The sequence below is a fragment of the Rhinatrema bivittatum genome, chromosome 8 (genome assembly GCF_901001135.1).
Source record: "Rhinatrema bivittatum chromosome 8, aRhiBiv1.1, whole genome shotgun sequence".
In the NCBI taxonomy this organism is placed as follows: domain Eukaryota; kingdom Metazoa; phylum Chordata; class Amphibia; order Gymnophiona; family Rhinatrematidae; genus Rhinatrema; species Rhinatrema bivittatum.
In genome coordinates, this window is record NC_042622.1 from 277248922 (window position 1) to 277265250 (window position 16329).

The window sequence follows — 16329 nt, forward strand, 5'->3', positions numbered from 1 at the left end:
CGGCCAGGGAGGAAAGACGTACAGTAGAATGTCGCGAGGCAATGGCAGGACCAAGGCATCGAGACCTTCCGCCCCATGTTCCCTCCTGCGACTGAAGAACCGAGCTGCCTTCGCATTTCTCTGAGTCATCATCAGGTCCAGGCGAGGAACACCTCACCAACGAGTCAGGAAATGCATCGCCTCCTCGGAAAGTTTCCACTCTCCGGGATCGAGATGCTGGCAACTGAGAAAATCCACCTGAACGTTGTCGACTCCGGCTATGTGGGAAGCTGCCAGCCGGACCAGATGGCGTTCCATCCAGAGAATTAGCCGATTGGCTTCCAATACCACGGGACAACTTCTGGTTCCCACCTGACGATTGATGTAAGCCACTGTTGTTGCATTGTCGGACAATACATGCACTGATCAACGGCTCACCAGGGGAAGGAAACTGCGCAATGCCAGACGTACTGCTCTGGTTTCCAAGCAATTTATGGACCATTTCGCCTGCTGCCCTGTCCAACGACCCTGTGCTGCCCTCAACTGGCAAATCGCACCCCAGCCGAAAGGCTGGCATCTGTCGTCACGACCACCCACTGGGGTACCCCCAGGTCCATTCCGCGATGCACGTAGGCCAGAATCAACCACCAAAAGACACTGGACCTGGCGGTCTCCAAGAGCGGCAATCAGATTTGGAACTCTTCCGACTTCGGGTCCCAACAAGAAAGTAACGCAGGCCGAGGCCGGCAGAGATGCAAATTCCTCCCTGTGCCCCAGGAGTATGCCAAAAATGACCCGCTGCTGCTCCACGACGGTCCCTTCCCTCCCGGGAGGCAATGTGTACACAGGCCATCGCAGGAGAGCTGCGCCACCGGCTCCCCGCATGCAGAACACAGCGAACCCCGCATCATGCCTGCGGAGAGGGAGCAAGCAGGAAGCCGAAAAAAGCGGCGAAAATCGCCCTTCTGGAGCCCCAGGAAACCTGTGCACACAGTAGAACAATTTTATTCTTTTTTTTTCTTTTTTTTTTTTTTTTTTATAAACGCTGACACGCAGCCCCCCAGGGGAAAAACCTTCCTTGGAACCTCAGTCGCGGCACAGGCAGCCCCCTGAGGAATTATGCCGTCTTAGAGAGCAAGGGGGAGGGACCGGCCCACCGGTTAATAACCCTACTCACCGGCAGAAGAAGCGGCTCCGGGAAAACGGCTAACGGGGTATCTAACCCCAGCCGTGCCTCAATCAAGGCAGCAGCCTCGGGAGGACTGACTCAGTCACCTCCAGAAAGAAAACTAACTACTGTTTGTTTTTTTGAATTAATTAATTTTATTTTTCAAGTTTTTCTATACCCGTGTACGGACCAAACCTTCATATCCATTTACAATCTCCACAACATACAAAATATCCGCACTAAATATCAGTAAGTATATACTATCAACATTCAGCTAAAATAAAATACATCAATACATAAACTCTATAAAGCCTAATACAACTAAAATATCTAAAAGTTCCTTATACTAGGTCCTGCATATATTTTCTCTCAGCCTGAATCTGCCTTGTTCAGTTCTCATTCTCAGGAAAGGCCTGTTTAAAAGCCATGTTTTTAAGAGTTTTTAAAATTCATGCTGTTGATTCTAGCAAGGTGTTCCAAATTTTAGGTGATGCTAGGGATAATGCCCTCTCTCACTGATGTTAGTCTAGACGATGTTAGTGAGGGGATTGCCAATAATCCTTTATTTGAAGATCTTAGATTACGCTGCGGTGTATGTAATCTTATTGATGCATTTAGCCATTCTACATGTTCTGCGTGTATTGCCTTGTGTAAAATGGTAATGTTTTATATTTTATTTATTTTTATTTAAATTTTTTCATAGACCGACATTCGTTGGGAACATCACATCGGTTTACAAGGAACACGAAATGCAGCATAAAAGGCTTTACAAGGAATTAGGTTCAAACCATATGAGAACAGTTACTATGTGAAACAGTAACCATATAGTGGAGTAACATAGGTATTGCAATAAAAAATAGGTATTGTATTAATACAAAAATAAGAATTTAGGTATAATGTGTAATATAATATAGAATAAGATATTTCAAGGGCGAGGAGGGGTAAAAGGAAAAAGGAGAGGTAGAGTTGGGGGAGAGGTAAAGAGGGGGTAGGTCAGTGAGGGCGTATCAAGTATATGCCTGCTTGAAAAGCCAGGTTTTGAGTTTGTTTGAATTTTTTTGAACAGTGTTCTTGACGTAGGTCGGTGGGCATGGTATTCCATATTGCAGGTCCTGAAATGGATAAGGCGCGTACTTTCGTGGTGGTAAGGTGTATAAGTTTAGGAGAGGGTGTGTGTAGTGTTGCCAAGTATTGAGATCTGGTGGGTCTAGTGAAGGTGCGGAATAGTAAGGAGTTGTTAAACCAGTGCATATTTTGGTTGTGTAGGGATTTGTGTATGATGGAGAGGGTCTTATAGTGGATCCGGAATGAGATTGGGAGCCAATGTAGTTCTTTGAGAATTGGGATAATATGTTCGTTTTTGTGAGTGCCAGAGAGAATACGGGCAGCAGCATTTTGTAGCATTTGGACGGGGGAGATAGTAATTTTGGGAAGACCTCGCAGGATATCGTTGCAATAGTTATTTTCGAAAAAATAGTAGTCTGGAGTACTGTGCGGAAGTCGTTGAAGTGTAGGAGGGGTTTTAGTTTTTTTAGGGTGTGAAGTTTGAATTCTTTGTTCCATTGGTAACCAGTGCAGGTCTGCAAGTATTGGTGTTATATGTTCATGTTTGTGAGTTCCGGTTAATATTCGTGCTGCAGAATTCTGGAGGATCTGTAACGGTCTTAGTGTAGAATACATGGTAGGCCAAGTAGCAGGGCATTACAGTAGTCAATTCCACTAAAAATCAGGGCTTGTAGCACTGTTCTAAATTCTTTTGTAGCTAATAGCGTTTCAGTCTTCTTAGTAATGATAGTTTATAAAATCCATCTTTGGTTTTTTAACTAATATATTTTTTAAAATTTAGTTCGGGGTCTATGACAACAACCAGATCTCTTATTTCGTTCGCCAGTGTAATTTGATTATTGTCATATTTGAACTGATAATTCTCTGTGCTCATTGCAGTTTTTTTTTCTAAAAGCATTATCTCTGTTTTTTCAATGTTTAAACTTAATTTCATCTGGGACAGTAATTGCTTTATGATGTTTAGATACATTTCCGTCATTTTAAATGTTTTTTCCAATGTATCTTTTACAGGTATCAGTATCTGTATGTCATCTGCATATAGATAATATACTAATCCTAATAGTAAATGACACAAGGGTGTCATAAATATTAAACATTGTCGCCGATAATGCAGAGCTCTGCGGTACACCCATTTCGAGATTGAAGATATTAGATAAGGAGTTGTTCATCTGTACTTGATATGTTCTATTGTTCATGAAAGATCTGAACCATTCTATTGTCATTCCATTTAGTCCTCTCTCTTTTAACCTACGGAGTATGATAATATGATTAATTGTATCAAACGCGGCCGACAGATCGAGCATTATTAATAAGAATCTTTGTCCTTGATTTAACCATTGGTAGAAAACAAAGTCCCCCAGGCCTTACCATGCCTGGCTTGCTTTGCTTTCCGTTTTTGGTTTTTTTTTTTAATGGATCAGGACCGCAGGCTCTGTCACCCTTATCTGCTGGAGTCAGAGAAATACTGAAGGATCGCAGGTGGCACACCAGGGTAAGAGGGGGTGCCTTTCAGTTTTTTCTCTGACTCAATCTGCTGGAAGGGAGACACAACTCAGCAGTCTGGATTGATCCTGGTACGTACAGGGAATAGCCATTGACCAAAAGCTGCACCATAGGTGAACTATATAATAATCAGACACAACAAAGAAATGTATCCCCAAATTTATACTGGCCCAAAAGTCACAAGAGATAGCTCCAATCAACACAATCAAATGCATTCTACAGTGTTCAGGTTTGCTAGTAGCCCTTCTGTAACTTGCATTTTGGGTAACTGGACAGCCAATAAAGCTTTCAAGATATTCGAGGTAGAATAACGACCCTTAAGAAATCCAGTATGGTCTTTATGAATAAGTGATTGTACCACATTGTTCAAACTGTGTGTGAAAACTGTGTCCAAAATTTTAATGTCTTAGTTCAGGAGGGAGATGGGACAATAGAATTCAGGCAAACTAAAGTTCTTCCCAGGCTTGGGAATCAACACAACTGCAGCAAGATTATGACCTGCCTCAAAACAATCCATCTCTTTCGCTACCTGAAACATATCTTTTCAAAAGGATTGATTATAGAGTCACATGGCATTCTATAAAATTCTATTCCAAACCCATCAGGGCCAGGAGCTTTAGACAGATGCAAAGATGTAATTTTCCTGCATATTTCTGATGTTCGAATGGGGGCCTCAAAATCCAATCTTAGTGACTCTGAAACAGAAGAAATGCTGAGATTACTTAAAAAAATTTTTTTCAATGCCTCCTCAGATTTACGCCTTACTAAATACTGAGATTTGTAGAACTTTTCAAAATCATCAAGAATATCAGAAGTGGAGAGACAGTTTCCCATCATATTAAGCTGGGTAACGAAGGATTTGGACCTAATACCGTGAACTAATTTAGCTAGCAACTTACCCGACTTTCTCCACCACTCATATAATTTATGCAGAAAAAATTGTATATTACGTTGTGTCTTGAAATCTAATATACTACTGACGAGTTCAGTTCTAACAAGTTGTTTCTTCCCTAACTGTTGGTGATAAACCATGAATATGAAGGCATTTTAATCGAGAAAGTCTACTATACCAACAGAAATTCTCTGATTCCTTGCTTTATGTCAGGATGCTTGATAAAGATATAATATGACCCCTCAACACAGCCTTAGTCGCATTCCTGAGAATAATCTAACCATTTATCTTGTAAAAACCTTACAAAATTTTTATCTCCATAATGAAGTGGGGACATCCGCAGGTATTTGAATTTTCACCACTTGGTACAAATACTAGTTGAGCTTGATTTATAGAATGATCCAAAAATGGCACATCAATCAGACTACTAAAAATCACATGATCATAGTAAACAAAAGAAAAGAAGAATCCAAGCGGGAATATCCCTTATGAACAGAAATAAAAATAGGTGTATTCCCAACCTTGCAGGTGTTTGAGCCTCCAAGAATCAAACATGGTCAGTTCCTTGCACAGAAATCCCATCCAATATCAGCTTGGTTCTTCCAAGGAATGTTAACTGGCTTACAAATCCATGAATCTCTACCCAGAATTATAGAATCATCATTCCATGGAACCAATTTAGATAATAACTGAATGAAAAAACTATGGGAGTATTTGGAGCATAAACATTGGCAAGCAACACTTTTCTTCCCAGCAGAGTGCCTAATAGAATGACATACCTACCTACCATTAATATCAGAAAATTGTTGCTCAAACTGGAATGGTGTGTTTTTATTAATAAGAATAGCCACTCTCCTTTGCCTGGTAGTGAAGGAAGAAAAATAATGCCCCACCCATTCTCAACGCAATTTCTGATGTTCTAAATCGTCCAAATGTGTTTCCTGAAGAAATGCATTATTAGTTTTAAATTAGCGCAACTCAGTTAATATTTTCTCTCTTTTAATGGGGTAATAGAGGCCATCTATATTAAGAGAACAAACTATCAGGTCAACCATTGTTGAAAAAAAGGTAAAATATACATATAGCAGGTAGAGTAAATTTCCCAGTCTAAATCCTCCCGCAATCCATAAAGAAACCAACCAGATCCCAGTTAAGTGTTAGAAAGTTAGGAAATTAAAAAAAACATAGAAAAGTTCTCATACATATCCACATTTATCCACAGCCCCCGCCATCCTCCCCAAACCCCCCCCCCCAAAAAAAAGTTTTCCCACTGTCCATAACTCCTGAAATCTCAATGGGAACTAGAACTCCTTCCTTGAATCCCTCCAAATCGTGACTGTCATGCTTTCTTTCTTCCCGTGCACATTAAAGAGGCTGCCAGAGTCAGCAGCTTAATCACAAGATCTGAAGCAAAAAGACAAAATGTCCAAAAACACACCAAAGTCTACACAGGTACAAAAAAAAATCTATATCTTTGAAAAATAAGCAGCACGATGGCTAGCAATAAAGAAGTCCTCAGTAGTGCACAGTAGGGAGCGCTAAGGAGGTCAAAGACCACCAAAACATGAGCCACGATATTCATGTTAGGGTTTCCAGAAAAGCTTTGATCTCCTTGGTGTTGAAAAGTTTAGTATCCCTACTGTAAAATACCTTCAACATGCAGGAAACTGCAGAGAAAAATGAATACCCAACTGAACAGAAACTCCTCCAATATGAGATTCTGATGATGAAAGCACACCCAAGAGTTTGGGATTACAGTTTTGAGGAATTGCCGAAGCAAGAGTGGAACAGGGTGGTTGAAGTGTTCCCTCTGTCTTTATTGCTAGGGAAGTAAAGAAATCTCACACTAATTCTGAAACCTGATAGAACTGCTGCGTCCTTTGGCCTGGGGTTAGCAGAGGAACATCTTCTTCTGAAATTAGAACTAGTTTCTGCATTGTAATAGGCAGTAGATTTGAGGACAGTGATGCTATTAAACAGATAACTGGTGTTTGTAACTGAAGATCTTTGGCTACCAACCTTGGGGGTGTTAGCCATCTAACCATTGGAGGAGGCAAGGGTATTCTTGCTCCTTTTTCTACATATCCTTAAATGGTTAGAAAATGTTTGGGTAAGTAATTCTTTTGGAGCCTAGAAAGATGATTCAGAATCTTTGGGAGATGCACCTCGTGCATTCCTTTTGGGCTGTTTGGTCGAAGAAAGACCAGGGACATCGTGGAGCACAATATGAGTGGAATGCAACATGGCCACCAGGACATGACATAGATAAGTCATGGCCATATCAGAAGAATCAAGATGCAGAGAGTGGGTTGGCATGACTTGCATCAGTGTATCATGGTAGGATGCACTTATGTAGGTTGCATCGATGCGCCTTACATCAGGCACCATGCTTCGAGTGTGTCAAGGGTTGAGTGCATTGAATTCATTGGATGCATCGATCTTTCGACACACTGTGCTTTCAAAACATTAAGGCATTGTGCTTCAATGCAATACGGGAGGATGCATTGTTCTTCTGATACTGTGAAGCACCATGATGGAATGAGGTTTGCGCTGGCGGGTGACAATGAAGGATGCCCGATGCTGTCTGCAATAACACACCTCATGAAGAGAGTGATGTATTATGTGTGGACGGTACCTGGGCAGCTTAACTTGACTTCACGGCTGCAGACTGGAAGGGGGAGTTTTGGAACGGTTTTGACTCAAAGGCTTTCCTGAAGAAGCAGACGATGCTGCACTGCAGGAAGATCTACTGCCATTCCTTAGAGATTTACACAGTTGTTCCATATGCATGGCCCTGGAGCACTGTGAGCACGGGCCATGCATCCACATGCTTCATGTTTTCTGGTCATAGTCTGGTCCCAAAAAGCAGTAGCTCATGGCCATCAATGAGGGACATGACTTTTCTACATGGGCAGTTTTTAAACCCACTCAAAGTTGATTTCTTTTTGTGGCTCAACATTCTGTGAGAGAGTTTTCTTTTTTTTTTTTTTGTTGCTGTTTGTGTGACTGCAGAAGCAGTGAGGCAAGGCAAATAGGTTTCTTGAACCAAAAAATGCAAATTTGAGATAAAAATAGAGGAGAGACAAAATACATGTCCATGCTTCAGCTTAGACAAAAAATGAATTAGGAGGCTCACAAGGCAATGTCCACGCTGGAACTCCCACACATGCTCAATAGAGCTAAAAGCTCTATGGCTTGGAGAAAGATGTCTGTTCGTTGCTGTCAGATGCCACCCCACATGTAATGGTTAATTCAGCCTGCTTACTGATGGAAAATGGAGGTATCCTCTTTTGAAGATATAGCTGTGAATATACACCATCCCAGTTCTCCACTCGCCCCTTCTGGTCCTCTCCTTTCTACAATCCCCTCTCATGACACCTCTTGGGTCCTCACCCTTCTATCCTTCCCTCCCCTCGTCCCTTTCTGAGATTTCTCCATCCCTTTCTATCTCTCCCCACCCTCCCTTTATCCCAGCTCACCTGGCTGGTCCAGGACCTGTAGCAGACATCCCCAGGCAGAAGTGGTAGTGACAGACGTGAAAATCAGCACATGCTTTGAGAACCTGCATGGGCCCCACTCCTCATATGTTTCCTTGGTAACAGGATGCCCATTTGGGAGGAGAGGATGGGGGCCAATGTAGAACTTGTGAGCCCAAACTGGCTCACAGACCCTGTGCTGATTTCCCTTCCATTGCTGCTTCCTGAAAATCACCTGCCAATCCTGACTGGCTGTTCTGGAGTGGTAGGGCACAAGCCATGATTGCTCGCTCTGGGTATGCTGGGCCGTCCTGCATTGCAGGAGCTGCTTAGGTGGAATTTATACCATTGACAATGCCCCATGGTAATTTGATAGGTTTAGTGGCTACTAAGAATAGCTTTGCGAATGTAAAGTAGATGATAATTGTGGACCAGCACATAATCTGGAAAATTATAGAGGAAGCTAGGAAGGGTGCACTGTTGGTATTGCTATGGTCTCTAAATGTAAAGAAAATTCAAGGAGAGAAAGGGGAGTTAAAAAAAGAAACAGACAAGATTTATCTTGTATGATGGTATGCAAACTTTTGCTCTCCTTACAAATAAGGAAAAAAATGTTTCTTTACACAAAGGGGCAGTGACAGCTGAGCAAGAGGTCTCATTCCTGCTGCATTAAAACAAAACCAATACCCTATATACTAAGAGGCACTAGAATATTGTGCCACCTTTTGGCTGAACACAAAACCATGCCACTTTTGTATGAGTAGGGGATGATATTCATAGTTCAAAGCTAAATGCAAAACAGGTTGCACATGGATAGAGGCACTACAAACCTGAAATGACGACACTGAACACGTGGCAAGAACACTCTGGTAAATCACTTACCTTTAAGGATAACGTTAAGGACAGAGTAGGGTTTTTTGTGAATGGATCAGATGTAAATGGATCATCCTTTGTTTGCTTCTTAAAATAATCTTCAGTTGTAGAATCACGGAATGGGTCATCTTGAAATGGATCTAAGAACACAGTGAAGGCAACTGAAGTCAATGCAGCACTGGAAGCACAGCATAAGAAAAGAGGCCTCTTCATTGCAGCGAGTTACACAGAATACATGGGTAAGTGGGACACACAATTTAGTCCTCTGTCAGTCACCTTGCAGCAACTGAATCAAAACTATATTAACATTTCTTCATTTAACCTTAAAATTTAGATGCTATCAAGCTGGTCTGGTGACAAGTGCTGCATACTGCTATATGGAGAATTCAGGTGGATTCCCAGGCCCGGGTTCTGTTCCCTGTACTGGGAATACTGTGGAGGCAGTATTGACAGTCCCTGTGGAACTAGGGGGAAAAGGTCTCAGTCACTGCTCAACAGAGACACTGCTAGTCAGACCTAAAAGATTCATTTTTAAAAGCTGGCATACGCCAAAATGAGACGATGTGCGAAGAAGTCAGGCTTACATGCACCAACCGTATTTTAAAAAGCGACCATATGTACACAAACGTTGCAGCAAGCACATGTCAAAAGTTTCCAAAAAGGGGCGGGATGTTAGCATGGTCTGGGTGGGGCAAAGGTGTGGACGTTTTGGGGTCTGGCCAAGAGGTGAGTGCATAAATAATTATGTGCCCCAGTGCACACTGAGTTCCCCTGCCATGTAACTTTACTTCTGCTATGGATGATGTGTAAGTTATAAAAATAAAAGAATCAAGCCATTTTTGAGGGTTTTAAAGGATCAAGGGTAACTGGGGCTATTAAAACATGGGGGGTGGGAGGACCTAGTTAACAACTGGGAATGGTGTGGGCATGCAACCTTTTAAAATCCTCCTTAGAGGTCACATGATATTGTGAAGGGAGCAGGAAGTGTCTCCGACTGGCTCCCTTCGGGCCTACCCGTTACCCGACCCTGTTATGGGGCAGCGGAAGATTCTTATATTCCAAGACAACTCAGTCAAGTTAGCAGGGCTGCAGAGAGATCTGCACTGAACTCTTTCAGAGGAAGATTCACTTTTTCTTACTATACCCAACCAAGCTACAAATCTCTCATGCAGGGCAAACCTGCATCTACAATAACCCTGCAGAAGTACAATGATGTCTCCAGTCTCTATCGGAAGACGGCAACGGGCCCTGAGCCAGCACATAACTACACGTTTTTGAGAATCAGCAGCTAAATTTGGAGGACATGGATTTCTCTCTCAAGATTTCTCTTATTTTGGTTTGCATGGGGGACCAAACGCATGGCTTGGGCAGTGACTAGCCCCGGGAACTTCTCTAGAAGCCTTTTGCCCTTCCTACATTTAAGGTTTGGGGACGTTCTACCTGTCATTAGTAAGGACCGACTGGATGCCCTTTGGTGTACCATTAGACTGTGCAGTGGCTGGAGCCTGCTTATTGTGATCTGTATAGCCCTTATTCTGTTTAAGATACATGCTTGAATGTGTCTCCCCGAGCATTGAGGAACTCTGATAGTGGCGGGACTGTTGAGTTGACAAGCTGCACCCAAAGCTATGGTTTATGGGACTATACAGCCAATGTTTCAATGGGTGCTTGTTACATGTGTCTCCTTATGATGCGAGGGTGTTCTATTGTTGGCGTTTTATGTGCATTGTTCCACAGTACTGTGGGTTTGGGGGCCCTAAGCGTTATATATTAGTGACTCCAGAGTTCTGGGCTTTAGGTCTATAGAGAGGGGAAGGCGTAGTTTGAAGGAGGGAAGGGTCTCTGATAGTCCTGGTTGCCTAGGGGAGGGGAGGGGGTGGGGGATTCTGGGATAGTTTGACTATATGTCAGTTGGGGATTTGAATCAGAGAAGATAAAATCTGGTATGTTTTAACTGCACTCATGTCTCGTGGGTTCTGCCGGTTGAAGTATGAGGGTCACCCTAGGCTGGTGGGGGGGGTGTGTGTGTGTGTATGTTACCTCTTGGGTAGAGAAAAGAATCGGTTTAATGTTATTATGGCTTCAGGGTAATGCCTAGTATGAACTGTCTCCTGGAATGTATGCGGGTTAGGGTCACCCATTAAAAGACATCGAGCAGATTTAGCTATGCTCCAGGAAACACATCTCAGTGATGTTGAACATAATAAACTTTGCAAGTGGTGGGTAGATGATGTATTCTGGCATCCTCGGGCTCACATAGAGCGGGAGTGGCCGTAATAATTAATAAATCCCTGTCCTTTCATCATACTGCAACAATCAGTAATCCAGGTGGTCACTTCTTAATTCTTAAGGGCTCGCTTCAGGGAAAACCAATCACTATCTGCAATGTCTATGCTCCGAACCAATACGATACTGGGGTCTTTCGTTCTTTATGGAATTGATTGGGGGAGGATGTCTCAGTCCCCTTAATTTTGGGGGGTGATTTAAACATAGTAAGTGATCCCCAGTTATAAGAACATAAGAAATTGCCATTCTGGGTCAGACCAAGGGTCCATCAAGCCCAGCATCCTGTTTCCAACAGTGGTCAATCCAGGCCATAAGAACCTGGCAAGTACCCAAACACTAAGTCTATTCCATGTTACCATTGCTAATGGCAGTGGCTATTCTCTAAGTCAACTTGATTAATAGCAGGTAATGGACTTCTCCTCTAAGAACTTATCCAATCTTTTTTTAAACACAGCTACACTAACTGCACTAACCACATTCTCTGGCAACAAATTCCAGAGTTTAATTGTGCGTTGAGTGAAAAGAATTTTCTCCAATTAGTTTTAAATGTGCTACATGCTAACTTCATGGAGTGCCCCCTAGTCCTTCTATTATTCAAAAGTGTAAATAACCAATTCACATCTACTCAATCAAGACCTCTCATGATTTTAAAGACCTCTATCATATCCCCCTTCAGTCATCTCTTCTCCAAGCTGAACAGCCCTAACCTCTTTAGCCTTTCCTCATAGGGGAATTGTTCCATCCCCTTTATCATTTTGGTCGCCCTTCTTTGTACCTTCTCCATCAGAACTATATATTTCTTGAGATGCGGCAACCAGAATTGTACACAGTATTCAAGGTGCGGACTCACCATGGAGCGATTACAGAGGCATTATGACATTTTCCGTTTTATTCACCACTCCCTTCCTAATAATTCCTAACATTTTGTTTGCTTTTTTGACTGCTGCAGCACACTGAGCTGAAGATTTCAAAGTATTATCCACTATGATGCCTAGATCTCTTTCCTGTGCAGTAGCTCCTAATATGGAACCTAACATCATGTAATTACGGCATGGGTTATTTTTCCCTATATGCAACACCTTGCACTTATCCACATTTAACTACTCTGAATAATTTTGTATCATATGCAAATTTGATAACCTCACTCGTCGTATTCTTTTCCAGATCATTTATAAATATATTGAAAAGCACCGGTCCAAGTACAGATCCCTGAGGCACTCCACTGTTTACCCTTTTCCACTGAGAAAATTGTCCTTTTAATCCTACTCTCCGTTTCCTGTCTTTTAACCAGTTTGTAATCCACAAAAGAACATTGCCTCCTATCCCATGATTTTTTTAGTTTTCTTAGAAGCCTCTCATGAGGAACTTTGTCAAATGACTTCTGAAAATCTACCGGTTCACCTATATCTACATGTTGATTAACCCCTTCAAAAAAGTGAAGCAGATATGTGAGACAAGACTTGCCCTGGGTAAAGCCATGCTGACTTTGTTCCATTAAACCATGTCTTTCTATATGTTCTGTGATTTTGATCTTTAGAACACTTTCCACTATTTTTCCTGGCACTGAAGTCAGGCTAACTGGTCTGTAGTTTCCAGGATCGCCCCTGGAGCCATTTTAAATATTGGGGTTACATTAGCCACCCTCCAGTCTTCAGGTAAAATGGATGATTTTAATGATAGGTTACAAATTTTAACTAATCTGAAATGTCATTTTTTAATTCCTTCAGAATCCTGGGGTGTATAGTATCTGGTCCAGGTGATTTACTATTCTTTGGTTATTAAAACTGGAGCATCAGGTATGAAGAGATCACCAGCGTATAGCAATTGGGCGCTCTAAGACAGCCAAGACATTTTTTTAACCTCTCTGGCTGCTCTGAAGTCACTGCTGTACCAACACACTGTGAAATCTATGTTCTATTATAAATTTCAACTTTTCCAGTTTGGTAGAAAGGCAGAGAAGCTACTGGCCCATATGGTTAAACATAAGTTGGGAGCTAAATATATAGCAGCAGCCCAGGAAGCGAACCAGAAAGTTGCCAACTCTCATGAGGGACTGTGTGAGATCCTTCTTGATTATTATCAACATCTTTATACTCGACAATCTGTAGACACAGTTTAAGTTTAATAGCTTTTATAGACCGTCGTTAAGTGTTTAACCATAACAACAGTTTACATCAAGGCACAAAATAAATTACAATATGGAAGTTAAAAGCGCCATCATATTGCATCCGGTTAGAGTAAAAACATTAAAATGTTTAGCACAATTCCAGAATCTTAAATCTTAACTATGCATAAAAATCTTAATCATTTAAATCCAAGTATATAATAAAATCATAATAATAAAATTAAAACTAAAACTTTAAAATATCTAATTATTAATAACTTAACTATTCTTAAATGCTTGGTATTACACGGTGATCTAATTGCTGTATGATTCAATAACTACACAGCCATTCTTTATTTCTCCTGTTCCTTGCAGAACACTTGTTTAAAAGAGCCATGTTTAGGACAACGTTTTTCAAAGACTGGCTCTTCTGCAACTCACAGATACACAACTTAAAAAATTAAATGCTCCGCTCCGATTAGAGGAGATTCAGTGTGGTATTTTGGGGGCTCCTCCTTATAAGGCCCCTAGACCAGATGGCTATTGGGGGGGGGGGGAGTTTTATAAAATCTTACGAGACTAGGTGCCCCCCCTGCTCCTTCATTATGAACACATACTTGGGCAACAGGCGTTTCCACCCTATGTTAATAAAGCTCTGATCATGCTAATACTCAAAAAAGATAAGGACCCTCTTGATCCAAGTTCTTACAGAACTAGAGCATTACAAATTTCAATGTCAAATTACTTGCAAATATTTATGCTGATCGATTGGCATTGCTCATTGGTGAACACCAGGCGAGATTTGTAGGGGGTGCCTTCCTGTTTTTAAAGTGCGGCGAGTTTCGGCCTCTGTTGCTTGGAGCACATCTCGCATGATACCATCCTTATTGATCAGTTTTGATGCCGAGAAGGCCTTCGATCATGTAGCCTGGGATTACATTTCTTTACTTTGGAACAATTTGGGTTCCAAGGTGATTGGCTGAAAGTAGTCCGCTTACTTTACTCGGTGCCCTGGGCACAAATTATGATCAATGGATCCCTTAGTAGAGAGCTCTTTCTGCAATGCGGGATGTGGCAGGGCTGTCCTCTATCACCCCTACTATTTATCCTAAATCTTGAGCCATTATTAAGGGCCATTCAGGGTAATGCTTGGATTTCCGGCCTCAAGATGGGTATCCAACACTTTAAGGTTGTGGCTTTTGCAGACGACCTGGTGGTGTATTTGAGTAGCCCAGTGGAATCTTTGACAGCCTTGATGGAAGAGTTTATGCTCTTCAGTTCTTTTTCTGGTTTTAAACTAAATGTTAGCAAGTCTGAGGCAATAGCTTATCCCGTACATTTCCAGATGAATTGGGGACAGAGATTCTCTCTTAGATGGGCTGGGGAGTCTTTTCAATATTTAGGTATTCAACTGTCCACAGCCCTCGATCAGATCTAAGATTTAAACTTTCTCCCACTCTTAAAATCCCTTAAAACAAAGTTTTTAGACTGGATGGATTTACCACTTTCAGTGACGGGAAGGGTGAACCTATTTAAGATGATGGTCTGGCCACAGTGGCTATTTGTTTTACAAAACCTTCCTCTATCGCTTCAGAAGAGGGATGTTTGATTAATATATGCTATGCTGTAACGTTTTATATGGAGGAGAAAGAGGGCTTGGATTGTGGTAGCTCACTTGGTGGGGTCCTGACAGCAGGGGGGCCTAGGGGTCCCAGACATAGAGGAATATAACATGGCTTGACTCTTATGTCACGTGAAGGATGGATATTTAAGGCTTCCCACTTCACCCCCTTGGTTTAGAAAAAGAGCTACTCAAACCACTGACCCCTTCATTTGAAAGGATGGACCCAAAAAACAACAAGGAAGGTCATCTATCAAAGCCGTGAGGAAAACAAACAAAGGAGATAGTTCTAGGTCCTTCAATCAATCTTTATTGTTATAAATACTAATTTCTCAACAAAAGCCCAACTCAGGCCGAGTTTCACCAAAAAAGGCTGCTTCAGGGGCTGCAAAATATCACACAGAAATAACAAATAAAAAATAGTGGGTCAGATTTTCAAAGGGAGACGCGCGTAACCCCAAAAAAGTTGCCCCTGCCTGCCCCTGTGCGCGCCGAGCCTATCTTGCATAGGCTTGGCGGTGCGCGCAAGCCCAGGGACACGCGTTATGTCCCAGGGCTTGCAAAAAGGGGCGTGGCCTGAGCCTCCATGTACAGTGGCCATTTGCCGCTGTGCCTGGGATCACAGGCCGGCTGGCAGGCGTAACTTCAACAAAGGTAAGGGGGGGGTTCTAGGTAGGGCTGGGGGGCGGGTTAGGTAGAGGAAGGGAGGGGAAGGTGTGTGGGGGGGGGGGGGGGGGCGGAAGGAAAGCTCCCTCCAAGGGCCTCCAATTTCGGAGCGGCCTCGGAGGGAACGGAGGCAGGCTGTGCGGCTCGGCGCGCACAAGTTGCACAATTGTGCACCCCCTTGCATGCGCCGACCCTGGATTTTATAACATGCTCGCGGTTGCACGTGCATGTTATAAAATCGGGTGTAGATTTGTTCACGCTGGGTTGAGCAAACAAATCTGCGCCCACACGCAGGTTTTAAAATCTGCCCCAGTTAGTAAACATATGTTATGTGTCAGATTCTAATATCTGTAGTGGTAATGTATAAAATTAAAAATATGTAACATATAGAAAATAAATTAATAAAAAATACAAATCATAAATTACATAAAAATGAAAGACAACATAGAAAACAAACAGCCTATCTGTATACTAAAATATATTAATGGTGTTTGTAGGCATAAGTTTTATTTATTTAGGACTTTTTTATACCGACATCATGATACCAATCATATCATATCGGTTTACAAGAAACAATGGTGCAAAAACATTAACATCAACGTGAACAATAGGCGAAGAGAGAACAAGTGAACCAAAGTTACAATAAAATAAAGGCTGTTAACAGAAAGTTAAATACCTGTGCTGGCAATGTAACTG

General features: G+C 42.1%; 1 protein-coding gene across 8 annotated transcripts in view; it reads right to left on the reverse strand.

Moving 5' to 3' along the window:
* The window catches only part of EPS15L1 (epidermal growth factor receptor pathway substrate 15 like 1), a 292668-nt gene that overhangs the window by 59650 nt on the left and 216689 nt on the right, over nucleotides 1-16329 (reverse strand). For all 8 annotated transcript variants that reach the window (XM_029610996.1, XM_029610995.1, XM_029610998.1 and 5 more), the window contains one exon: nucleotides 8966-9096. In XM_029610996.1, the coding sequence (XP_029466856.1) occupies nucleotides 8966-9096 (131 nt within the window). The remainder of the gene's footprint in view (nucleotides 1-8965; nucleotides 9097-16329) is intronic.